At 38.3% G+C, this 26,751-nt stretch overlaps 1 protein-coding gene across 1 annotated transcript; it reads right to left on the reverse strand.

The window, feature by feature from the left end:
• Window positions 1-478: 478 nt before the first annotated feature.
• On the reverse strand, window positions 479-26,751 carry LOC134215951 (uncharacterized). Its single transcript, XM_062695019.1, has 3 exons — window positions 26,641-26,751; window positions 26,519-26,574; window positions 479-1,962 (listed from the first exon to the last, which is right to left on the reverse strand). Exons 1-3 carry the CDS (start codon window positions 26,677-26,679, stop codon window positions 531-533), a joined length of 1,527 nt encoding a protein of 508 aa, XP_062551003.1. The 5' UTR covers window positions 26,680-26,751; the 3' UTR covers window positions 479-530.

Genomic DNA, 26,751 nt, shown 5'->3' on the forward strand with positions numbered 1-26,751 from the left:
TCTCCCCCCATGTAAGATTTTTTTCAGACAAATGATTTTTTATTTATATGGTGCGTAAGAAATGACTGACCCCCCCTCCCCCATAAGTGCTTACGTAATATGTGTACGGCCCCTTACGCGAAATATGAAGATAAATAGTTATGTTGGTAAAAGAAACTCTGTGCTGAGCAGAAACAGTTGTTTCTTGCATTATCCAAACTTTGTGCGTTTCAGAACATTCTCACTCATTGCAGTGTTTATTTTTCATAGACTACGGCATAGTGTTAGTGCCGTCGGCCTTCGCTTGATTGGAGGCAACAAACATTTGACTATTTGACAGCTTAGTACCCGCCTGGTTTTACCTTCACTGTCCGTCTCTCCAGTACACTTCCGTGTACTTGGCAACTACTAAGCACGTGTGCGGGTCGTGCATAAATGCATTCTTCCTGTAGAAAAAAAAATAAAAAAGGATCAAACAGCGTTTTGTTTTTGTTCTGATTTGTATTTGCAGTAATAAATATTTATAAATAACTTTAAGCTACATAACTTAGCTAAAAATCCGTCCCGTCACTTTGAAAATGGTCCCTAAACTTAATCGATCCTCGATAGTGTTTGACTTTAGGTTTATCTATATGCTTTTTACTGTTAGCTACAATACGATATGAATCTGATGATTTTCTATTTAATCTGTGGCTATAATAAGAAGTGTGCTTTTTTGACCTTTTAGGTATACCTGCAGGTAATAATGTCGGAGTAAAAGGGTAATCGGTAGTGGTTTCAAAATTTTGCTCGGTTCGGTCTTGTTTATACCATAATTTGGATCTTTTGAATGGAAATTCTTGTTTATTTGCTACACCTGCACTAATATGTGATATTCCTTGTTTTCTATTGTCAATTATTGACTTATTATTATTCTTAAATGGGGATATTGTTGTTGATGGCAAAATTGCGCTACTTATATCTTTACTTCGAACTTTTTTACTATCTGTTTCTTTGTTTCGCTTATGAGCGACAGTTTTGGATACGAACGGCTTCTCTTTTCTTCTGAAGCTGCTGCAGTTATTTGAAGAAATCACGTCTGCCGTGATTTCAATAGGATCGTTTCGGTTTTTTTTTAAGTCTGGGATGACTGTGTCAGTAACAACTCTAGTTGTGTTAAAATTAAGATTTTTTTCATTCAGAAGTATTATGGTACTATTGAAATTTTGCCGTTCATTCGTATTGTTTTTTCTATTTTCGTTGACAATATATGAATTAGTAGATGCGGATTTATGAAGATCTCGAGCATCAGAGGATTGTAGGTTATTTATTAAACTTGGGGGCAATATTTTAACATGCCTTGGATTCTCGAACAATGTGTGTATAGTGGCCTCAACTTTTTGTTCTTCACGTTTCTCTAGGTCACGAATAACAGCATTTTCAAAATGCTTGTACCCTGATATGCCCAAGTCTGTCATTAAAGCATCATATTTATTAGGTTTTGCTCTTTTTGATCCTACTGATTTATGTACTGTTTTCGATGGATTTATTACGTACGACACATATGTTGGGCTTTGAAGCTTAGTAGATGGAAAAGCAACAAACGGTTTTCCTACTTTTACTAATGATTCTAAATGCGGAGCATGTGATTTTTGCTGAAGATAATGTATCTTTTCATTAAGTAAGTTAAGTTTATGTGATACTGAGCTTTTAAAATGGCCCATTCCAGCATTTATTTTATTGGAAATTGAGCTATGGAGATGTGCCACGGCGGCATTCACGTTATTAGATATCGCAGCATTGAATTGATTAACTCCTGTTTTCACATTGGTGTTGAACACTTTCAGTTTTTCCTTTAGGTTACTGGTGACAATTGGCAATAGCTGCGTTGATACAACATTCAATGCTTGCGGTTGTAAGGAAACTGGAACTGATGCTTTATGAACATTTTTGGAATTAATGACGTTATTATCCCGATTCTTGGCGTCAATAATAGTAGCAGATCTGCAAGAATGAGAAGAAGAAAACAAAATTAACTAAGCCAGCAAGAGAATTGTTCGAGTCATTGGTATGGAATAAGTATAGCAATTAGTAGGTTTTGAAGCATTCATAAAAAGCTATAAAGCAGTACTTATTAAAAGCGAAAATATTGCTAAAAGGAAATTAGTCTCATTTTTAATTTATTTTATTTGATTTTTTTAACTAATTTTGACGTAAACTACGTCTAAGGGAAAGACTCGGATACAGGGTGCAAAATGAAAATTTTCAAATTTGAGGCCGTCACAATATTACGCGAGTTTTTAAACGGTAATAGACCCTTTATCTTTCGATGGATTACCGAGATTTTATTATCAATCAAATCGGAAACTCTCCAACAATTTTCCAAGCCTATTGAAACTATTGATTATCAAGGTAAAAATATTGTAAATTTTAATTTATTTTAAACCTAGTAAAATTTCATGAATTCGTTACGACCGCTGTCTGATGCGGTTGGTTCTTGCGCTCTGCTTTTGTGCGATGATTCGCACAAAAAGAAGAACAATAGAACCAGATCCATGACCGTGGTCGAAGCAAAAGAGTAGTGTTCATGAAAAATTGCTACAGATGCTGGTGTAATCAAGAGGTGATTGATTATTAACTTAAAGCCAAAACTGATGGACATTATAATTAATTTTCATTGTAATCCCTCTCAATGCAAAAAACAGGTATATGCTTAAGGGCAATTTTAGACCTACATTTGAAAAGGACGTTAAAGTCAAATTTTGACGTAAACTGCGTGTAAGAGGAAGACTGGGATACAGGGTGTACAATAAATATTTCAAAAACTATATGGGTCAACAATGGTCTGTGCCAAAAAGGGAAAAAAAATCAAAATTGAGGATACCCATGAAATCATGTAAGATTTTGAACGTTGATAACGCCTTTAGTTTTGAATGAATTTATAAGATTTATATATCAATAGACTCAGAAATTCGCCACCAATTTTCTATGTTGTATTCAAATTGATTATCATCTGTAAACAAGGTTATCTAACCATTTGAGCAGCACCCCTTAAAACCACACTTCAAAGAATTTGACCGCCGTTTAATATGCAATTTACTTTGAGATGCATTCACCACTCTACGTTAAACTACAGTCGGAGAAAGGCATCATTATCACTGGGGAACAAATTACGCAAATTTTGTTAAAAATCAGTGAAATAGGTAATAAAAGAATTGGTGCGCGATCGAACATGATTTGGAAGTGCAGAACAGTTTCAAGGCAATCAACACTCGCGTTATTTTTTTCTGCTGTGTGCGGTCGAAAAGTTAATTAATTGGTGGGTGATCGAACATGATTCAGATTATTTCATTTAATTCCACCACTTCATAACTTTAACAGATACGTATTTCGTCAACTGTAAGGTCGTCTTCAGTGTCTCGTGCTTATTAGTACAGTCGCCTCTTTACATCTCGATGTTTTATATCTCGATATCTTCCCCTATTGCGATGGTATCCATGGTCCTTTCAATCAACATATCTTCTACTTCTCCATAACCTTCCTATCTCGATATCTCTTTATCTCGATGTGTTCTGTTTATATTCGAACTGTTTATTTGAGAAACTGCATATACAGAGTGTCTGCAAATTATCCGTACAATAAGACAGGTTTTTAAATATTTTTTGGAATAAATTAAAGAACCAGCATGCATTGCATGTTATTATAATAGGACTACATAAACCAAGCTGAATTTGTTCACATTAAAACACATGTGATTAAAATGACCCCTGTATCCTGAGTTGTACACCTTTGGTCGTGTTGGAAAAAAATCACGACGGCCGCACGTTTCTATACAGATACCTTTCACACATTTTTGACGATTGTGACATGATTTAAAATGTCTCGATAATATGTTCGGTGTTTTGATGGCTGTTGATTTCAAGATGGACCATACCGAATGATAAATTCAATCCAAATTGGGTGAGTAGCCATTAACACGTCGAAGACGAAGTACATGATAGGAAGAAGTTCAAGAGAAGACAATGTGACCGCGAGTTTGCATCGGTGGTGACGAAATCGAGGTTGTAGAAGAATTTGTGTACTTAGGCTCACTGGTGACTGCCGAAAATGATACCAGCAGAGAAATTCGGAGACGCATAGTGGCCTGAAATCGTACATACTTTGGACTCTGCAAGACGCTACGATCGAATAGAGTTCGCCGCCGTACCAAACTGACTATCTACAAAACGTTCATTAGACCGGTAGTCCTCTACGGACACGAGACCTGGACGATGCTCGTGGAGGACCAACGCGCACTTGGAGTTTTCGGAAGGAAAGTGCTGCGTACCATCTATGGTGGGGTGCAGATGGCGGATGATATGTGGAGGAGGTGAATGAACCACGAGTTGCATCAGCTGTTGGGAGAACCATCCATCGTTCACACCGCGAAAATCGGACGACTGCGGTGGGCCGGGCACGTAGCCAGAATGTCGGACAGTAACCCGGTGAAAATGGTCAGAATAAACATCTGTTACAGCCTGCTGAGTTGTTATGCCCATATAGCTACCGATTCAGTCCATTATTGTCTGTTTTTGCTTTGTAGAAGCAAACTATCAAAATCTGTACGGATAAATTGCAGACACCCTGTATAACATTTTTGGCCAAAATGAGATTTTTATATATTTTGAATCCTCGTGCAAAAATACGTATTCTGGCAAAACACAATTTTTTTTTTTAAACTACATATTTGCACCCACTTTGAAGATCAATTATTGAGTACTGCTTACAGTTTCTGAACTGGAAATGTTGTCAAAAACTAATGATCTGTATCGAAGAAATCGAAAGATTTGGTGCCAATTTTTGTTTGTGCCAAATTGCCAAAAACGGTTTTTTGTTGTTTTCTCGATTTTGTGTAAAATGGATATATGCAGATTCGTTTTAAAATGGATACAAATGATTCATTTCGTTCAGGATTCCCTCTCCCTATGTAGATATATCTAAATTTCTAGGCTACTAGACCATCTTTGGGCAATAATAAAGTCACCAAAAACAAGAAAAGATATTTTATTTTGTTGTCGTCTCACTACTCACTTCGCGCTTCTCACTTTTGACAGTGAGAAGTGGAGCGCATCCTACCGTTAAGCTAAGGAGGGCCCACAGAAGGAAAGTACACTGTTGCAAAAATGGTGAGTTTCACCATCAATATGCGTTGTACCACACATGCTCAAATTCATTAAATTTAGTAGAATCAATGAGCTCTGAATCAAGTTTTGAGGAGCTTGCGATTAGAACACCTCCGCCAGACAGTTTTTGCGCTAAGACGAGACCTTGGTCATATCTAAAAACATTATATTCTCTAGGGAGAAATCCAGTACGATTATGATTAGCTCGGTTTGTGTTGTGGACAATTGAGTTGTTACACGATAGCGCGTTATGGAACGTACACACGGTCAAGCAGTTTGACCAACATTGACTCCACCTCTCTTTTATTCAAACATCCATCAAGTTTTACCAACAGCGACACGAACAATCAATTTATTCGACCAACAATATCACACACGAACGACCGAAGCGCTAACTTGAGTACCAGCCATCAAAAAATATATGGGGGTTTGTGCAACTTCACTACAAATGCTCAAAAATGTTCGGCAAACCTTGTCTCCACCCCCGACAACCCAAACCAAAATCAAACCGTTTTAATTTTCTCCAACCGAGCCGCCAACTGTCAAATGGTTGTTCGAACAACTTCATACACGTTCAAACAAAGCAGCTACCGAAGTGTTTTCTTGGGGGCGGAGTCAATATTCGTCAAACTGCTTGACTGGTGTGTACATTGCATTATGGTTGACTTTCGTGTTGCTATTATTTCCGCATTTATTCCGGTTCATAAAGCTATTCTAATCAGTGGTTCGTGGTTCATGCGATTATGATTGTGCTTATTGTTATTTTCATTGAAAATGTTGTTTCTGGTTTTGTTGACTATTTTATTGCTTATGTATTTATTGTGGTGTCTTTTGTTGATGAAGTTATTGTTGCTGCTATTATTGTTTTCGTTGTCTAAATTATTGTTGTTGTGTCTTCTGTTGAGGATGAAGTTGCTGTTGCTGCTATTTTTGTTTTGGTTGTTGAAATTATTGTTGTTTTTGCTGTTGATATTGTTTGTATAGTTACTATTCTTATTTTCAGACTCAGAATACAGAACTTTGTTTGGCCCCATCACACGCCAACATGTTGTGTTGTTTTCGCCAGAACTGAAGCAATTCGACATGAACTTGTACACTCAGGATACGGATAATACTAGAAATACTAGAATAAGAGATCGGCGAAGACGCCATATTGTTTCCAATTGAACCGTCAAAAGCGGTTCCATTTCGACTTGTTTACTTTTTGCATCCATAAGAAGCCAGCAAAAAGTTCAAGTGCTGCCAGTATCATTTTCACGATTTCATGCATTTTCATACGTTGCCATTTCGACAGTTTTTCACTCCGCCGGTCTCTGGTTATAGGGTTGCTAATAATACTACATTCCGGATTGAAATATGTCAAAGTCAATGGAGTGAAATACATGGATCTCAGTATATTCTACGGTCAATCATCGCCGCCGTCGTGAGTGGGGCTGTAGAGTCGAGAAAAAAATCATGGCCGGTACCAACGTTCAAATTACAAGGCTGCTCATTTCGATGCGGTAACATGAATGTGAGTGGCCCATTTAAACGCGTGGTGAAATTTTGTCATTTGCTGGTTGAATGTGTACATTTTACTGTGGTGAATTTCATATTCATGGGGCATTGGGTGATGTGAATTTTTTTGTTTATTCCTCTCCCTCTTCGAGATTGTGAGATCGATTTCAAGGACGGAAGAAAATAGAAAAATGAAATAAAAAACCCTGATTAATCCACCTACCGGTGATGGTGCCTTTCTCGTTCATTCAAAAGGGTTAAGGAATATATAAGAAAAGTCTAAAATAACACTAATAAGTGGATAGGTCCTATTTATCATATTTGTTTATACGTATTATAAAATTTCTCGCCGAACGCAACTTGTTGCTAGCGAATCGGATGAGTAATGACTCATTGTGTATTGTGGTTTTGAAATTAATATTTTGGCCTTAACTTTTGATCCCATAGTCCGATATGGCGATATGTTCAATAGGAACCAATGGGACAAGATACTGCGCCGAATGCAATTTATTGCGAGCAAATCGGTCGAGGATAAAGGCCTGAAAATTTGGCTAAACTTTTGCACTCGTTGTTGTCTAAACAAAAACAAAAATTTGACCATAACTTGTGAGCCCATAGTCCGATACGGCCAACTTTTAATAGGAAACAATGGGACAGGATTCTGCATCTAATGCAACTTGTTAAGGGTAAGTGCCTGTCGATTAGAATTAAGTGCCTAAAAAATGGGCCAGACTTTTTGCGAACTTTTGCGCTCATACACACACATACACACACACACAGAGATCTCCTCGATTCGCCGAGCTGAGTCGATCGGTATACAACATTTGGGGCTCTTGCCGCGTCATGAGCCAATTGTTTGATTTGTTACAGCAAAGCTGTGAACAAGCACCCCATTTTTTTTTTGAGCAAGGGTAAACGGAAATCTGCAATCAGACACTTGAGGAGGTAACTCAGGTAGTGTGGGGATGGATATGTCATGTAACCCCCATGGGGTGCTTGCTATCTAGCTATCCAGCAACCCCGTGGGGGGTTCGAAGTGAACGGCGTTTAAGCGTGCTGCAAAATCACATTGCAGGTAACGCAGCTAAACCTGAACCACTGTGATGCAGCCTAGCAACTGCTGTGTCAGACAGTTGCTGAATGGGGGACGGATATCGCCATCATAGCGGATCCTTGCCGGGTACCTGCCAGGAACGGTAATTGAGTCACCGATGTGTCTAAAATGGCGGCGATATGGACAACGGGAAAATACCAAGAGTCCAAGAGTTGGTGTCTTCGACACACGAGGGCTTCGTCATTGCCAAGTCAACTGGGTCTTCTTCTGCAGCTGCTATGCGCCTCCTCGATGGTCGATCGAACTGCTCGATGTATGCTGGATTGTTTGGCGGCTAACTTGATGGGGCGTAGGCCGGCGGTGATAGCGGGGGACTTCAATACTTGGGCCGTGGAATGGGAAAGCCGTTCCACGAATCAACCTGGGGAAGATCCTACTGGAATCACTGGCCATAATGGATGTGGATTCGGCCAATACCTACAGCTGAAACAGGGCCGAGCCGATTATCGACGTTACGATCTGGAGCCCTGGCCAAACGAGTAGTTCGAACTGGAGGGTAGATGATGGCTACACTCACAGCGACCATCTGGCGGTTCGCTACAGTATCGACTATACGACCAGCATTCAGCGGACGGAAGAACGGGTGAGGCCTAGCCCTCGTATGTGGAAGATATCGTACTTCGACAACGAGATGTTCAAATAAGCGCTCCGCCGCGAGCACAATACTCTCGGCGAGCAGCTGGTAAGGGGCCATCCAGAAACCACGTGGTCATATTTTTGAAGATTTTCAACCCCCCCTCCCCCCATGTGGTCTATCGTGGTCATTTGGCAGACACCCCCTCCCCCCCCCTTTGACCACGTGGTTTTTTTTCAAGCACAAAAATTAAAAAAAAAACCTATGTAACTAAAACATATGGTTAATCCGATCAATTTTGAAGATGGACAATTTCAACTGATTCAAAATCAAACTAAAACCCAGCATGGAAATTATAAATTTTCATTATTTCGAAGATTCTATTTTTTCTCTAATAAATAATCTAGAGCTGGCTCATCTCTCAACATTTCTAATTCTTCATTGAAATTTTATTTTGATATTGACTCGTGGAATCCAATGATGCCATACTAAACAAATTTTTTCGTTCACTCTGATGTCTTTCGAATAATTTCCCAAGGAACTTCTATTCCATATCTCGAATATGCTTCAGTCAATGGTGGACTCATAGAAGAATGAATGTATTATAGATCAATTATCATTTTGGAGTTCGGATCATTCGATTTATCCAATTAACCAAATTATGAATGATGTATGATATAATATCTCATTAGGTCCATTGGGTTGATATGGCAATTGTTATTTGTACAAGCTACTACAGACTTTTTAGTTAAAAAAAATATGTTGAGCTTTTTAATGGAATGTCTTTACTTGTCATAAGACGAGTTTGTACCTTCCCATTTAATTCCACCACTTGATTGTACCTTGACAGATACGTATTTCGACCTCAACAGTAAGGTCGTCTTCAGTGGTTCGTACTTGACTCGACTTAGGTTATACAAAACTTTTAGGTTTTAAAAAACGTCCTGGAAGTCGTAATGTTTGAACTCCTATTCATTCAAGTCCGTGAACCCAGTGCTTCTAAGGCCCTACAAAAAAGGCATAGTCATTGTGCAGCTTGATGTTGACTCAAGATAATTTTGGGTACCTTGTCTCTTAGATCTCATGTTAATGGAAATTAGGATCATATGCTTATTTCATCGGATTGGGTACATACCGATGATGAGGACATTACAAATGTCATGATTGATCACCGAGAAGTCGTGGGCTGAACTTGAGAGCAATCACTGGCTTAACGTTCAGGATGACCCATCTTATCTGAGTGTTCAGAATGATTCAAACATTTCAACTTCATTTGCATGCTCTTAGAATCGAAATCTTCCAAAAGTTTCGGATAACTGAGTTTTCAGGGTCAGTCAAATTTGAGCTCCCATATTTTTTTCTGTAAAACCAATATCTAGATGAACAATTTTACTGAAGAAAATGGTGGTCTAGCTCTCTTTTGTGATTTAATAGCCAATCTAAAACGCTGGGCATATATGACCCATCCGTCCTGAAAGGGTTGAGATTTGTTTTGGAATTCAATTTCAATCGTTATTATAACACTATTTATTACCCTAGATTGTTTTAGGAATTGGAGTGTATTTCTGGAACACTGCCACTTTTTTCATATCGCCGGACTCTTCTTAGTTCTAAGACCCTTTTATGAATTTAAAAAGCATTTTATTTAGAATTTCATGTTGATTTTTTAAATGCAAACTTCTCTATGTCATAACCTTTTTCATACGCACTACTAGAATTTTGTGCATTATTGATCGAAAAATTTAAAAATGCACCTAAATGTTCTAATTAGGTGCATTATTAAATTTTTCGATCAATTAGCTTAATTATTCAATATCATAAGAACTAGGCTTCTCAATCCTAAATAATTTCCTACATGTATTGCTTGGATGAATTTTAAATTCCAAGATCTTCCTAATTTTCAAGAATAATTATTCTGGAGTTGCAAGGGAAACCCTTCAGAATAGTTAGAAGAAATTCTTCCGAGTCTCCACGGAAAAATCTTCAGTATTTCAACGCTTTTTTTTCGAAATTCTGTGGAAAAGTTCCTAAAAAAGGTTCGGTAGAAATTTTGAAGAACTAGAAGAATCCGTAGAAGGATCTTAAATGCATGAAAATTCAATAAACATCAAATTCGAAGAACTTCCGGCATAAATTAGAAAAAAATCCAGCTTACTTTTTTACAGAATCTCTAAAGATTTTTTCAAAATCCTGGGCAAATTTAATGAATCTTCAAAGGAAATTCTTCTAAATTTCCAATGGAAATTTTTCGTTTTCAAAAAAATCTTAGAAATTTTCAGCAGTTTTTTAATTTCCAAAAGAAATTATTTGAAGTATACCAAAATATTTCCGATGGAAATTCCTAAGATTTTCCAGTGAAAATCGAAAAAGTTCATCTAAAACACCAATAATGAATTTCGAGGATATTTCGATGTTTTTCCAAGTGGAAATAACGAAAAAATTGCACTTTTGTAGTACTTGTGAAGGTTGTACTTTAGAAGCAATTCAATAGGAATTCCTTAGAAAATTAAATCAAAATTTTAAAGATTTTCTGATGTGAAAATTCCTTAAAATTTTTAAATCATTCTTGTGCTTCTTTGCATGGTAAAGATTTAAAGCAATGTTTAGCTGAACCTACAAAGAAATCAAAATGACTTTCCGAAGAAGAATGAATTTCCATGAAATTTTGGAAGATTTTGTGGTGCAAATTAAAAAAACTTGAACCTTGAGAATTCTAAAGATTTATTCTTTGAAAATCCAAAGTATTTTTTGAAGATAATCCATAGACTCTTCCGTGGAAATTCTAAATAATGCCTCGAATAAAAAAAATATTTGGAAAATTTAAAAAATGTGATAGAACTTACAAAGAGCGTAAAAAATTTCATTTCAAAATTCCAAATTTGAAAACAAAAATCCAAAAACAAAAAATCAACGGTAATCTCAAAGTGTTTCATGTGGCATTGGCTATTTAATTTCTCATGAAAATTCAGAAGATTTTTTCTTGAAAAATTTAGAAGTCTTCTTCTTCTTCTATGGCTCCATATTCCAACTGGAAGTTGGTCTGCTTTTCAACTTAGTATATTCTATTAGCATTTCCTCAGTTATAAATTGAAAGTTTTAAATGCCAGCAATTGTACGATTATATATCTTGTGTAGCAAGTACGAAGGATACATTATACCTAGGGTGTCGACAATGTTTGACACCCGAAAACATCCTAGACAGGAACGAGAATCGAACTCGTCATCTCCGGATTGGCAATCCTATGCCTTTGCTCGTAAGGCTAACTGGAGACTAAACATTTTGAAGTGCACTCCCTAAAATGCTCGAAAAACTTATTTTGGAAATGAAATAGAATTTCTGGTGAAGATTCGGAAGAACTTGTCGAAGAAATTCATTAGAATGTAAAAAAATATGAAAATATGAACACCAAAAATTATATGTATTTCCCACGAGACTGTTTTGAATTTTCAGACAGAATTCACATGGAATTTTTTCGGCATTTACACTGGCGATATTTTGTTTTTTTTTCATGACCAATTTGTAGCAAAATTTTCCAGAGAGAATTGTTCAAAAAACATTCTGAATGCTAGCACTTTATCAGGATTGTATAAAGTAAGGTCAAAGTTTTTACAGGAAATTTTTTTACTGGATTTTTCCTGAATATCCACAAGACATTCTTTTGAAGATTTTTCTTGAATTATTGTAAAAACATGAACAGTTTTTAAAATTGTAGCTGTAGTCCGCTGATGCTAAAGTGTCGGCGGAGTGATGCCAAAACCATCTGCGGCGGAATTTTAGAAAATATTTTTCATTTTTCTTTCCCAATTTTTTTGTGAAAATTTAGACTGAAACGCAACCTGCTTTTTCGTTTATTTTTTTTTTATGGAAATAGGATCTAAAGCTAAGTTGGCCAAATAACTCAGATATGCATCGGCGTTGCGACCGACGCTGCGTTACCGGGTTTTCTCGATGCTTAATGCTAAATTAATTTTAACACTGAATTGAAAAGACGCTACGTGGGCATCGGCCCTAAGATGCGCTTTGCGTTTAATGATTAAATCATTAAATTTTGATGATTTGTATTTTTTACACCGCTATTGTTATTTACCAAAAATTTTCGTGTTAAAAAAAAACCGTGGTTCGAGAGCAACACCCCCCTCCCCATGTGGCTTATCGTGGTCCTTTTCCAACCCCCTCCCCCTATATGACCACGTGGTTTCTGGACGGCCCTAACAGTACTCTCACGTGCATGGGATGCCACCATGCCTAGGAAAGTCCACCCTAGGAATGGGAGGCCACCGGCTTACTGGTGGACTCAAGCAATTGCAATTGCAATTGCGAACCTGCGCCGCGCCTGCCTAGAGGCACGGAGGCGAATGCAGCGAGCACGCAAAGAAGAGGAGCGTGTTGAACGAAGGGTGGCATTCGTGGTTGCTAGAGCCGCTTTGAAGACTGAGATTAGATCAAGCAAAAAAGCCTGCTTCGAGGGCCTGTGTCAAAATGCCAACGTGATCCATGGGGTGAATCTTATAGGGTCGTAATGGTCAAGACACGTAGGGCGATGGCCCCTACAGAGAGGTCTCCAGAGATGTTGGAGAAGATCATCGCGGGGTTCTTTCCGCGTCATGACCCAAGTCCCTGGCCTCACTCTGTGGAGCTGCCAGGGGCCAGGGTGGCCGACGAGAGAAGAGTAACTAGGAATGGGAGGCCACCGGCTTACTGGTGGACTCAAGCAATTGCAATTGCAATTGCGAACCTGCGCCGCGCCTGCCTAGAGGCACGGAGGCGAATGCAGCGAGCACGCAAAGAAGAGGAGCGTGTTGAACGAAGGGTGGCATTCGTGGTTGCTAGAGCCGCTTTGAAGACTGAGATTAGATCAAGCAAAAAAGCCTGCTTCGAGGGCCTGTGTCAAAATGCCAACGTGATCCATGGGGTGAATCTTATAGGGTCGTAATGGTCAAGACACGTAGGGCGATGGCCCCTACAGAGAGGTCTCCAGAGATGTTGGAGAAGATCATCGCGGGGTTCTTTCCGCGTCATGACCCAAGTCCCTGGCCTCACTCTGTGGAGCTGCCAGGGGCCAGGGTGGCCGACGAGAGAAGAGTAACTGTGGCGTAGCTTGCGGGGATTGTACAGTCCCTTAGTGTAGGTAAGGTGCCAGGACCGGATGGTATTCCGAACCTGGCCATCAAAGCGACCATCGCTGAGGCTCCCGAGATGTTCAAATCTGTCAGGCTGAGATGCCTGGACGAGGGAGTCTTTCCTTAAGCATGGAAAAGGCAGAAGAGGTGGAGTTGACTGCAGCCGACTCGATCGCAATTGTGGAGGAGTGGATGAGTTCCAGGAAGTTAGAACTGGCTCGCCACAATCGAAAGTCGGAGCAACAAGCGGTAATAAGGGCAGGCAACTGCGCGGTAACCTCTAAACGCTCCATCAAACTCTTGGGGGCAATGATCGACGATAAGCTCACCTTTGGTAGCCACGTCAATTACGCCTGCAAGCGTGCCTCCACAGCTTCTGGCTAGTGTCGCTCTGTCCATACTGAGGTATGGGGAGCCAGTTTGGGGAACGGCCCTTCATATCAACTGCGTGTTGACTGCTCGTCATAGCAACTGCGAGTTGCGAGCGCGAACCGTACCGTGTCGCACGATGCACTTTGTGTCATCATCATCTTTGTGTTTAGAGCTTTTAAGTACACGCCGTGAAATATCAAAAGCGCTTATTGTTTCTGACCTTTTGCAATCTAGAATTGACTGTCGAACCTTGCTATCAAATTTAAATATTCTTATCTATACGTCTATGATACCGTACGGGCTGTTTGTTGTTCGTTGCTTCCTCTAGAACGCTGAATTGAAGACGTTTAAAAACTAGACAACCTGTGTTAAAGTCAAGTCCATTGAACGTTTTGTTAAAAAGTGTCATCATTTATTGATTGTTTCACGTTTGTGCCCGTTAATTTCCCAAAATATCCGTTTCTGAACAGCTGTCACGTCGACCATTGCTTTATAAAACCATGACAATGCATTGTGAGAAATGCTCTCTCGCAATCACCGAGACTGATCTCCGTACGGTGTGTGAAGGGTTGTGTGCTAAGAAGTTTCACGCTGATTGTGTTGGAGTAACAGAAACTGATCTGTATGCTTTATCCACAAATATAATTTGGAAGTGCAACACCTGCATGGATATATTCTGCAAGATCAGGGAGCGAAGGAAATCGGACGCTGCCACTATAACCGAACCAATGGATCTACAAATACCGAACCATACCGCTCATTGGAAAGCGAAATTGATCAACTGAAACGTACCGTCGCTCATGTGGTCCAAACGCTTGCTGGCTACCTATAGTCATCATGAATGTTCTAATGATATAGCTTGCTCATCACAATGCACTATGGTCCAGGATACAGATTTACGCGGAAAGATGAATTTTACGCCAAAACCATATTTTTTAGAAAAAACTGTTGTTCTACAAAATTGTTCGAAATAGTAAGGCCATCATTATGGTTCTACCAAAAAATAGGGTGGCCCATCATATAAAAAAAAAATAGAAAATATTTTTTTTATTTCTCAGAATATTGACATGTTATGTTCTACAAAGTTGTAGCGCAGCTAATTCCAATCAATTTTGCTGAAACACTTTTTCTGTAGCTCTTAAGTTGGCTGATTTAGAGCAATTTTACCTAATTGGATTAGGGTGTACCTAAAAAAAAACAGTATTTTTGATCTAATTTTTTTGTTTCAGATTTCTCGGACAAGTCGTCTTCAGGTGACTTTTAGAGCTCAAAAAAATGCAACTTTTGATGGGTGAATATGCACAATATCTTCTTCCGATCAAAAGTTATAATCATTTTTCTGTCAAAATTACATTTTTGCCAAACAAAGTTGTACCTGAAAGGCTTTCATTTCACTCCCAAAACGTACTTTTTATAGAGCGCTTGTAGACCCATAGTATTATATACCATTCGATTCAGCTCGACAAACTGAGCAAATGTCTGTCTGTCCGTGTGTGTGTCCGTGTGTGTGTGTGCGTATGTGTGTGCACATTGAAACATTAGACAATTTTTCTAGTACTAAACCTGAATCGATTTTGCTACAACAAGTTGCATTCGATGGGGAATGTTTTCTTCTTGTTCGCTATTGAATTTCATAATGATGGCACGTCTCAAAAATAGTAAATATTCAAAGAGTTATGAGACATCATTATTTCGTAACAAATAAGCTATCGATTTTCTAGGTTATGTTCTCCCAAGACACAATTTATTCGAAACCGGCACACTGACAGCATAGAATACACAGCTTACACGGAAGAAAAAAAACTTCACAAAGAAACATAGAAACCCATTAATGAGTTAAGAGTACCTATTTTAAGATTTCATGTATACACTGAAAATTCTAGTTTATTTTTTCAAAATGACCTAAGAAACATATTTTCATGAATGAATTTTAATATTGCGATCAACAGACCAATATGATAGCTTTTGATTGCGGTACACAAATTAATTCATGAAAAAAGGTGACATATGTTCTTTTTAAAAGTTGAGCGTCATTTCTGCCATTTCTTTCCCCTATGGGCCGATGTGAGCAGTGAGAAGTGAAAAGTGAGACGTGAGAAGTGCGAAGTGAGGAGTGAAAAGTAAGAAGTAAGAAATGAAAAATGAGAAATGAAAAATCACCAGATGATCCGAAATGAAAACAAAAATGTTTTTCCAAATTTAATCTAGACTATCCTTTGAAAAGAGCTGAATTTTTTTTGCTAATATTTTCAAATGGATATAATAGAAAAACGACGCATCCCACAAAAAAGTGTTGTATGGGTGACCATCGCAAAATCAGTCAAAATTTCTAGTGAAAATATCGGAAACAATCCAAATTGAGCCCTACACTGAAAAAAAATCAGTTTAAAAATTTTAAAGTCGATTTGCGAAAAATGCTCTTATTTATTTAAATGAAATTTTGTCTCAAGATAGGTGATTATGTTCCTACCAACCGTCCATACATCGCAAGCTGGGCACTCTTAAGGAAAAAAGTTTTTCTAACAAAACTTTTTCTTGTCGGAATTATTTTCAGTGTATTTTCATCTGAAACTAAACCAATGAAAGCCATCGTTATAGAACCCCAAGCAAATCTATTTTTATGATACATTGTCTAATTTAGTCACTAAATATAGTTTGTTTTTAAATTAAGAGTAATATTAAAAAGGGGTTTAGGGTTTATATCAAGACAAAATTTTCAAAACGACTTATCTGCTTTTGTAAACAAAGATTCAAACGACGATTTGACGAATCTGATAGCTCTCCACGCAAATCAACAACATCAACAGGTAGCGGAAACCTTCACCTACCTATTGATGGTGTTGGTTTGCGTGGAGAGTATCAGATTCGTCAAATCGTCGTTCGAATCTTTGTTTACAAAAAGCAGATAAGTCGTTTTGAAAATTTTGTCTTGATATCTCAAAAAAATATTATATTCCATTATTAGCTTCTTTCGTTGCGACCAGTTACGACCAAAACATTGTACTCTGCCTGACTGTACAGGAATAATTAATATGAGTATATATGTATACATATGTTAAATCCACCCCTTAAAGACACTGAAAAAATCAATTCCGTCAAGAAAAAGTTTTTGTTAGAAAAACTTTTTTCCCTTAAAAGTGCCCGGCTTGCGATGTATGGACGGTTGGTAGGGAATATAATCACCTATCTTGAGACAAAATTTCTTCCAAATCAAAAAGAGCGTTTTTTTTTTGCAAATTGACTTTTATTTTTTTAAATTGATTTTTTTAGTGAAGGGTTCTATTTAGAGTTTTTCAAAAAGTTTTATTATGTTTGAATGATTTTGCGACAGTCACCCATACAACACTTTTTTGTAGGAAGCGTCGTTTATCGATTATATCCATTTGAAAAAATTAGTAAAAACAAGTTTGACCCTTTTCAAAAGATAGTCTGCATCAGATTTGGAAAACCTAAGTATGCACTTTTCTTTTTACAGCACCTTTTAAGTATTGACCAATAAATTGACAAAAAGTCAACTTAACAATAAGAACACTTGCAAGTTCCCAAAAGTCCTATTTGGCTTCATGCATTTCTATTACATTTCTCGCATAACTTTTCAAAAGGACCTAAGTAACATTTTTCATGAATTCTCCTTAACTTTTCAAAAGCACCTAAGTAACATTTTTTTCATGAATTAATTTGAATACTGCAATCAATAGTTTTCATGTTGTTCTGTTGATTGCAGTACTCAAATTAATTCATTAAAAAAATGTTACTTAGGCCCTTTTGAAAAGTTATGCGAGATTTATAGTACAGCAAAAAGCCATCTAGTAGAAAATCTAGATGGATTATTCCATTGCTGACAAATGTTCATTTCGAACCAAACACCGCAAGTTGCTGGTTGATTTTTTTGTCATATACTCTGTCTCGCTCAAACTAACAGCGAATAATCTAACGACTACTTTCACGAACACTTTATTTAAGGACCAGCCACTTTAACCGACCGTGTCCATTTAGCAAGTATGGTGTTGAATATAATCTGTAGATTAAAAAAAACAGTTTAATAAAGTAAAACAACTCAGCAAGTAACCGCACAATATTGAGTAAAACAAATTAAGTGTGTAGCATTTCCACATTCAATGAATAAATTTCTCACCGTTTATACTGACAGCATTAAAGTTTGTGTTGCTTCTTTCGTGCTTTATTGATGATGCTAACCTCTCAAGCAAAGCTTTCCAAAGCTTCAAATGTGGAACACGAAAACTAACACACGCGCTATAGAGACCGAAGCCGATGACTTTATCCGCTCGCATCAACACAGTTGTAAAAATTTCATCGTTGGAAATAAAAATCGCATTCGTACATGCTTTCTCGTGCGCTCGTTACGTTTGCTGCCATTTTTTCCTGCTTTGGAAGGAAAGAAGAGGCGTGTCATTGAGGCTAACTGCTTATTGGGTTGGGTGGTTTGGGTGGAATGATGGTGTAGTTTGGGCATTTGGGTGATTTGAACATAACGTTCGTTTTCATACACCTCATTATTTCCATATTATGCGGCTTTTTCCATTGATATTTATGTGAATTGTGTTGTTAATTTTCACAAATGTACTTGTACAATTATTACACAAAAGCATGCAAAATCAATGTATGACATACAACTAGTTTTATTGAACTTTAATATTACATTGGTGAAAAAACACTACGTGGGAATCGGCCCTAAAACAATTGTAGACGCGCTGTCTGGACAGTTAATCCATATTGTATTTTATAATGTATTTTTTAAAACGTGCCGCTGCGCTAATTATTGTACTATTTACCCACGATCGCATATTTGTAACATATGCCTTTTTTTCCTTTCTCGTACAACAAAGTTGTACCGAAAGGCTATATGATTGCTCCAAAAAAACTTTTGATAGAAGGCCCGGAGACCCATAGTGTTATATACCGATCTACTCAGCTCGACAAACTGAGGTGACGTCTGTTTTTTTTTGTGTATGTATGTGTATGTGTTAAGGGTATGCGATAACACACTTTTCCCTAACGAAACGAAACGAAACGAAATTTAAAATGTCTATGTTGATTCGGATCGAAACGAAACGAAATATAGATTTACTTTCGAGACTTCGAAACGATACGAAATCAAGGTTAATTTATTTCGAAATTTTTCGAAACGAAACGAAATTCTAATTTTTTTCCGCGGAATTTTTATTAAATTGGTTTTACATTAGGGGAAGAGACGGCTTTGGCAGGTTTTGTTCTATTATTGGCAGGGGGGTTTTTGTCGACCGAATTTTATGAAATTTGGCCACAATATTCTTTGATATGCAAAGAATGTTTGGGCCAAATTTGAGCATAATCGGTCATAGAAAACCCCCCTGCCAATAATAGAACCCTATGTACGCAATTTTGATTTCACTTTTTCGAAGTCAAATAAATGTTTTGCGACCAATAGAGTTGTAATAACAGAAGAGGCAGTCTGTGATAAATCACCGCATTTTCGCCGCATATGACATTGACGATAAGGCAATATCCCAGAATTCGTGTCGTTTTCAAAGGAATTTATCGTGGAGCGTGTGCTCCCGAATATGATCAATTTTATAACAGTAAATGTAAAAAATATAGAAATTGTGCGATTTTTCATATACGGATTCAAATTTTCTTTCAAACCTTAGTTCACTTAAGAATAATGTAATTAGGCTGAAGCATACTTCATATTGTCTTGTCAGTGTGGTTTTATAGTATTAAGCTAAGTCAAAATTAGAAAATGAATGCATAGAAGAATCCTGTGCACATTTCTAAAATGCACATAGATATGTATTTCAGATTTAATTTCACAGTCCCATAGTCATATATAAAATCAGATCAACGAACTGAGCTATTGTCTGTGTGCCCATGGCATATGAGAACAGGTGTTATGGTCAGTATGAGCTGAAAACAATCATAAGTAAAGAACTTTCAGCCATTTCAATGATCTTTCAACCCGTTCTAGATTTTTTTTTGCGATTTCCATGCGAAGATCTAGAAATGCCCACAAATCTTCAATGTTCCTTACATCTTGTGTAAATAGTCAAAGAGCTTAGCTTAGCTTGATTAACTGAACACATCGTAGTTGCTAATATTGATTGGCCAAGAAACAGCTCACCAATTAAATAATTTTCTTGGGCTACAAAAAAGTTATTCTTATTGTATACTTGCTTCGGAGTTTCCAATTCATGGCCAATAAGGATGCTGGTCACATCCTTAAAGTCAATTTAGGATTAGGAGAGGAATATTAGTTTAACACTCATTGTTATAAAAGACCGAGGAATGCCCTGCATCTCCGTGAGCGCTACGGGAAAGGAATCGTTGCTTAGTAGAGAAGGTAATTCATGTGAAGCCCCTTGGTGAGTGACTAAATATTTATTGTAAACGAAGATATTTTAAAAACAAGAAGACGAAAACTGTGTTTTAAATCAATCCAACGCAAGATCAATGTGCTTCGTTTAATATGCTTCTACAATATGATCGATTCCGTACTAAATAATTTTGTGCTCTTCGTTGCGAACATTAGTTTTATCACTTCGCGTTCTCCCACACTAGCTGGCGTGATCAACATCAACAAGGGCGATTGTACACTGGTTAAACAAATTTCTGCTACGCGAGGTAGATTTTTTTTCACTTCGCGTTCTCCCAAACTGCTGCTGTCCCATGACCAGCAGCAATACGATCGATTCCGCATTCATATTGCACAAATAGTAAAAAATATCACAAAATATAAATTTGAATCTTGGAAACACTGAAGACAATTTATAGAAGAAAACTACTTACGTATTTGCCGACTAAGAATGGGGTTATGTAGCAAGCGTAAATAAAAAAAAAGTGTAACCTAAAGTTTTTAATACAACTTAACGATTTTATTTAGCGGCGCAGCCAAAATTTTTGATAATACAAAGTATGGTTTAAGTTTAAAATTGTTTCGAAATTCCGCGGAATTCCGTTAAATATCGTTAGAAGCTAGATTTTTGAAGCGAAATTTTTGCAATTTTTCGAAACGAAACGAAATCAAGAAATCAGATTTCGCCATGCTCAAATTCCGCGAAATTCCGCGAAATTTCGTTTCGAACCACCTGAAACGAAATTTTTCGAAATACCGCATATGCTTAGTATGTGTACAAATTTTGTAGACACACGTTTTAGAACTTAGAATTATCCGATTTACTCGCAACAAGTTGCATTCGACAGGGAATTGATTGCTATTGAAAATGGGCCCAATCATTGCTTTTCGGAATTATTGAAAAATCATTGTTTTTTCCCACAGGTCCCCCTTGGAAAAAAAATCAAAAAACAATTGTTTTTGAATGGTGGCAAGGCAAAAATATTAAAAATGATCGAAAAAATGTGATCTATTCACCCAAAGAGCTTTTTTGACCTTTTTAAAGTGATTTTTTCAATATATTTTATAATGCACGAGAAAGGCATCATCACTGCTAGGTGGATTAATCTGGGTTTTTTTCATAAGTTGATAACTCCGGTTAGGGCAGACCAAAAAAATATGTTTACACGGCATCTAAAAGAGAAATTATATATTCTTCATTATGTCAAAAAATTGGGGATATGTTATTTTTTTATCTCAAGTTTCACCAATTTTACTAAAATCATGTTTTTTCAAATAAATTGATATAACTCGAAAACGGAAGAAGAAGAAGATACAGACGATATTCTTATAACAAAACACGCGTTTTGAAAAGCCCCAAAAGTCTTCAGAAGATGACATCCGTGAAAAATAAAAAATGAACTGAGCAGATCATAAATCTTGTTTTTTGAGGGACACCCTAATCCTGGTAAGTAAAATTACTCTAAACAAGTGAGCTTAAGAGCTACATAAAAAATTGTACAGCAAAGTTGATTGGAAAAAGCTACGCTACAACTTTGTAGGACATTTTACGTCAATATTCCGCAAAATAAAAAAATGAAGATTTTACATTTTTATAAAATGGCCCACCCTATTTTTCGGTAACTCTATAATAAGGGCCCAAGTATCCAGAAAAACTTTGTAGAACAAATTTTGTTTCTTAAAAGTATGCTTCAGACCGAAAATGCATCTTTTCTCGTAAATCTTGCAATACGATGATAATGATAAAACTTATAAAAAGTGTTAGAGCTGTAGATTTTTTATTTATCATTTCTCACGAATGTCATCTTCTGAAGACTTTTGAAGCTTTTCAAAACGCGTGTTTTGCTATAAGAATATCGTCTATATCTTTTTCCGTTGTCGAGTTATATTAATTTATTTGAAAAAACATGATTTTAGTAAAATTGGTGAAACTTGAGATAAAAAAATAACATATCCCCAAAATTGTACAGCAAAGTTGATTGGAATAAGCTACGCTACAACTTTGTAGAACATAACATGTCAATATTCCAAGAAATAAAAAAAATAATCTAATTTTTTTATATGATGGGCCACCCTATTTTTTGGTAAAACCATAATGATGGCCTTACTATTTCGAACAACTTTGTGGAACAACAATTTTTTCTAAAAAATATAGTTTTGGCGTAAAATTCATCTTTCCGCGTAAATCTGTATCCTGGACCATAGTGCAATGTGCCGAGAAGGAAAGTGAAACGTTCTCGCTGTATTTATCTAACATCGATAATAGCGCTACTGAAAACGATGTACGGCTAATGGTATCCCGTTGCCTTGGCACTTCAATGACGACTTTTCATAATGTGGTTAAGCTTGTGCCGAAATGGAAGAATTTAAATGAAATGGATTATATATCGTTCAAGTTTGTTTTGACTATAGAACAAAAAGCATTGGCACTAAATCATTCAACTTGGCCTAAAGGTATAAATTGCCGCGAATTTGTGAATAAAGTTAACGAAAATTGGAAACCGTAAAATTGTAATTGTAAATGTGTCTGTATGAATTATGTAAAGTCTAAAAAGGAGAATGAAGTTTTATTTTTGTCGTTGTTTGTAAGTTGCTCAAAAATATTGATGTTTGTGTGCTGTGCAATTATGAAATCTGTTATTAATATGTTGTTAATGAGTTGATGAAATCAGTTATTAATGAGTGATATTATTTCCTAGTTATAAGATGTTCAAAAGGACCATGTTCGGTCAGTTGGATCTAATAAAATATAAATAAAATACAAATATACCATATACATATACATATACCAGTCACTGTGACTTATGTGCAACCAAATCCATTCACATTGGCACATGTGGTCTGGACACTACCCCGGAGAATTTAGTCCGGAGAATGTGTAAAGATGAAGTTGGCTGGAACGCTGTTTTATCGGCTATCGTCCAAATCGTCTCGGAGCTACACAGAAGGTGACGCGTGGACTCGAGGAATGGCTAGTTCAGGCGCAAATAAGAGGTGGTCCAAGTCGGCTACATACCGGGTCATACCGGTGCCCTGTGGTCGAACTCGATCCGCACCCGAACAAGTGGCCGCGCAAAGAACAACATGGTATCGTCGCTTTCGCGGCGTCGGTCAACCGGGCGGGTTCCGAGACCGAGGACGGAAATGGGTCCTCGTCAAGGGGTGCGTTGTGCACTGACACCCCTTTGAAGCATTACTTTCTGGTTGCATCGAATGGACGACGGGCTTGGGGAGGCTGAGAGCTCTCAGGTTCTTCCTCCCCCGGTTTTGGAGGTACCTGGCCGGGGTTCAGCTTCCCAACCCCACAACCTTTGTTCGGGGTAGCAACCCTCTGCGGTTTTGGAGAGGAGTGTTTGTGTGTTTTTATTTTCTTCCTAAGCAATGGAGGGAGAATTTACTCAACAGACATCCTGAGTTGGACGTCCAGGAAGTGCGGGGTTAGGGACCATCTCCATCAGCAATCGAGGGAGGTACGACTACATCCCCGCCCCGCTAAAACGTTTCCATTGCCGCCAAGCCCATCGTCCCTTCCGTACAACCAGAAAGTAATGCTTCAAAGGGCACAACGCACCCTCGAGGTTAGCTGCGTGTCCTTGCAGCACCGAACATCGTGACTCGCTTTTTTAGAAGAACACCATGGCATCGTACCAGCGCATTGCCGGCTTTTTAGGTGGCCTTACCCAGAGATGCATCCTGAACAGAACATGAGCCAAGAGCGCGCCTTGGTGTTCTAAGTTTTGAACTCTGAACACAGTTCAGTGTGCACTGGGTTGGTACGCAAGCAAAACGATCATGGTAACTAAGATTCCTTAGATATGGAACTATACAAAAACATACGAGCATGCTTGATTTCTATTCGTTAGATGCCCACGTGTTCCATTACTAGCCGAAAAATGAGTAGCATGCCGTCGCTTGAGTTTGTTTTCCTAGGATACAGTTAGGTCAGTGCTCTTGAACAGTGTGCAGTGTTCAGAACTTTTTGAACGCGAACACGCGTTCTCGTGTTCAGATGCATCTCTGGCCTTACCACGCCCTATGTCTTCGGAAGGTGGGAAGAGTCGACTTCGCGCCTGCTTCCCTCTGCAATAGGCCAATTCGCCAACACATAGAGGGACTTGCCGACGCGGTGCCGACGCCTGCCCCAGCCTTGACAAGGACCCCTTTCCGTCCTCGGGCTTGGAATCCGCCCGGTTGACCGACGCCGTGAAAGCGACTATACCATGCTGATCTTCGTGCGGCCACTTGTTCGATAAAAGGGTCGAGTTCGACCACAGGGCACCGGTATGACCCATGAATCCGACTCCGAACCTTGGACCACCTCTTATTTGCGCCTGAACTAGCCATTCTGTGTAGCTCCGAGACGATTTGGACGATAGCCGATAAAACGGCGTTCCAGCCAACTTCATCTTTACACATCCTCCGGAATAGGTTGTCCGGGGTAGTGTTCAGACCACACCTGGCAAGTATGTGGTCACGCATTGTGCGAAAACGTGGGGACACGAACAACATGAGTACCGCCGTTTCCTCTAAACCTGCACACACCGGATACTCAAACGAGGCCGAGTTTTTCCCACGATCGGCTACTACTCATCACCTTCGCTCACTGTCCAGTGCCCTCTGGTCTTCACGACATTTTCGCTGCAACAACAGCATGATCTGCGTTACTGCTCTGTTCACCACGTTTCACGTATTCTCATCTTCGTACATTTCCTGAACGATGTTGTCGGGATTTATGCTACGAGTGCTGACCGTTCAAGACAAAATTTTCAAAACGACTTATCTGCTTTTGTAAACAAAGATGCAAACGACGATTTGACGAATCTGATAGCTCTCCCGCGCAAACCAACACCACCAACCGGTAGCAGAAGGTTTCCGCTACCTGTTGATGATGTTGGTTTGCGTGGGAGAGCTAGCAGATTCGTCAAATCGTCGTTCGAATCTTTGTTTACAAAAGCAGATAAGTCGTTTTGAAAATTTTGTCTTGCGTTGAGATTCAACTCCATTCTGCCCTGAATCGTGGGCAGTCGAATATGACGTGCTCCGGTGTTTCTTCACAGTTCGGACAGGCCGGACAAAGTACAAACTCTGCATGTCCGAATCTATGCAAATACTTCCTGAAGCATCCATGGCCTGAAAGGAACTGCGAAGAAGCTGCCTTCTCCATGTTTTCTGTGCACCCACGACTGCAGGTTCGGAATGAGCCGATAAGTCCACCTTCCTTACGAACTACTGTCCCAATCCTGCTGCCACTTTCGCATCGAATCGACTCTCGCAATCTTGCGTGCTCCCATCGTTCCACGTAGTCCATAGCAGGCACAATCTTCCTCCAATACAATTTTGATGGGAGCCATGCCTACTATGACGCAGACCGCATCCATCGATCTGGTCCGGTACGCACTTGCCACCCACATAGCCATTAACCTGTAAGTGCTGTTGAGCCGTGTCAGGTTCCTCTTCGTGATTGCTCCTGCCGCCCAGACGGGGGCACCGTATCTGAGTACAGAAGTAGAAACGTTGGCTAGGAGTCTCCTCTTTCTGCTACTAATCGCAGAGCTTTTCGCCATTACTCTGGTCTATGCTGTGGTGGCTTTTGCTGCCTTATCGCAGGCGTAATGCCTAGTCAGGCTGACGAAGTTGAGCTGGTAATCGATCATAACCCCCAGATGCTTTACTTCTCGCTTCGACTCGATGGCGACCTCCCCGACTGTGATTGAAGTCTGCTGAACTGCTTTTCGGTTGCTGGTTATCATCACTTCGGTTTTATGGTGGGCTAATGCCAGTTGTGTGTGTGTGCTACATTTATACAATGTGATATTTTGCTGAGCGAAGCTGACATTTAAATATGACTGCCATTCAATACGTACATGAATGTCAAGCTAATGATTTAAAGAATTGTATACAAACGTTATTCAAAAGTATGATCATTTTAAATTAAATTGCATTTTGCTTACGGTCAGCTTGAAGTGTTAGTTTTGCTTCATACAGTATACTTTATCAAAAAGGGGTAACAGTATTACAAATATTTTTAAACCTTGCATACCGTGCCAATGTATAACATAACATAACTAGCCGCTTTTGAGGTTTGATGAAATCGAGTTTCAAATATTTAATTGGCCTTCATAATTAGAAATGAGGTTAACATAATTAATTCACTAAGATATATTTAACATTGATACACAGGCACTCCAGCCTAAGTTTTATAAAATAATAACACTTAGGTTGTAACGATTAATATAACCAATTCACTAAGATATTTTTAAACATTGACACAGAGGCCACTCCAGCCTAAGTTTGATAAAGTAATAACACTTAGGTTGTAACGATTGATATAACACATTGTCTTAAATCGACTTGAATATACTGATACTCACATTCTTGAATTCACTACGGCTAAAACGATCAAATAAACTGAATATATTTGAACAAGCTGAAATTATAAAATGAATAGAGATGTTACAAAATCACTTTTACTTTATTTTGGTGTTTTCCTCACATTAATCTGTGACTGCTTTGTCGTTAGTATAAGCGCCATAATGGGCTTAGCAACGATGATTTAGTTTCCTAACGAAAGTGACTATGAATGGAGCCCCTCAATCGCGAGGTG

Source organism: Armigeres subalbatus, chromosome 2, assembly GCF_024139115.2.
Source record: "Armigeres subalbatus isolate Guangzhou_Male chromosome 2, GZ_Asu_2, whole genome shotgun sequence".
In the NCBI taxonomy this organism is placed as follows: Eukaryota; Metazoa; Arthropoda; class Insecta; order Diptera; family Culicidae; genus Armigeres; species Armigeres subalbatus.

What these genes read in the sequence shown, in the direction of transcription:
- LOC134215951 (XM_062695019.1), bottom strand. Translation starts at nt 26,679, where the DNA reads ATGGCGCTTATACTAACGACAAAGCAGTCACAGATTAAT. An exon ending in CAAAGCAGTCACAGATTAAT is followed by an intron (nt 26,575 to 26,640) that starts GTGAGGAAAACA and finishes TTATAATTTCAG; the next exon opens with CTTGTTCAAATATATTCAGT. An exon ending in GCCGTAGTGAATTCAAGAAT is followed by an intron (nt 1,963 to 26,518) that starts GTGAGTATCAGT and finishes TCATTCTTGCAG; the next exon opens with ATCTGCTACTATTATTGACG.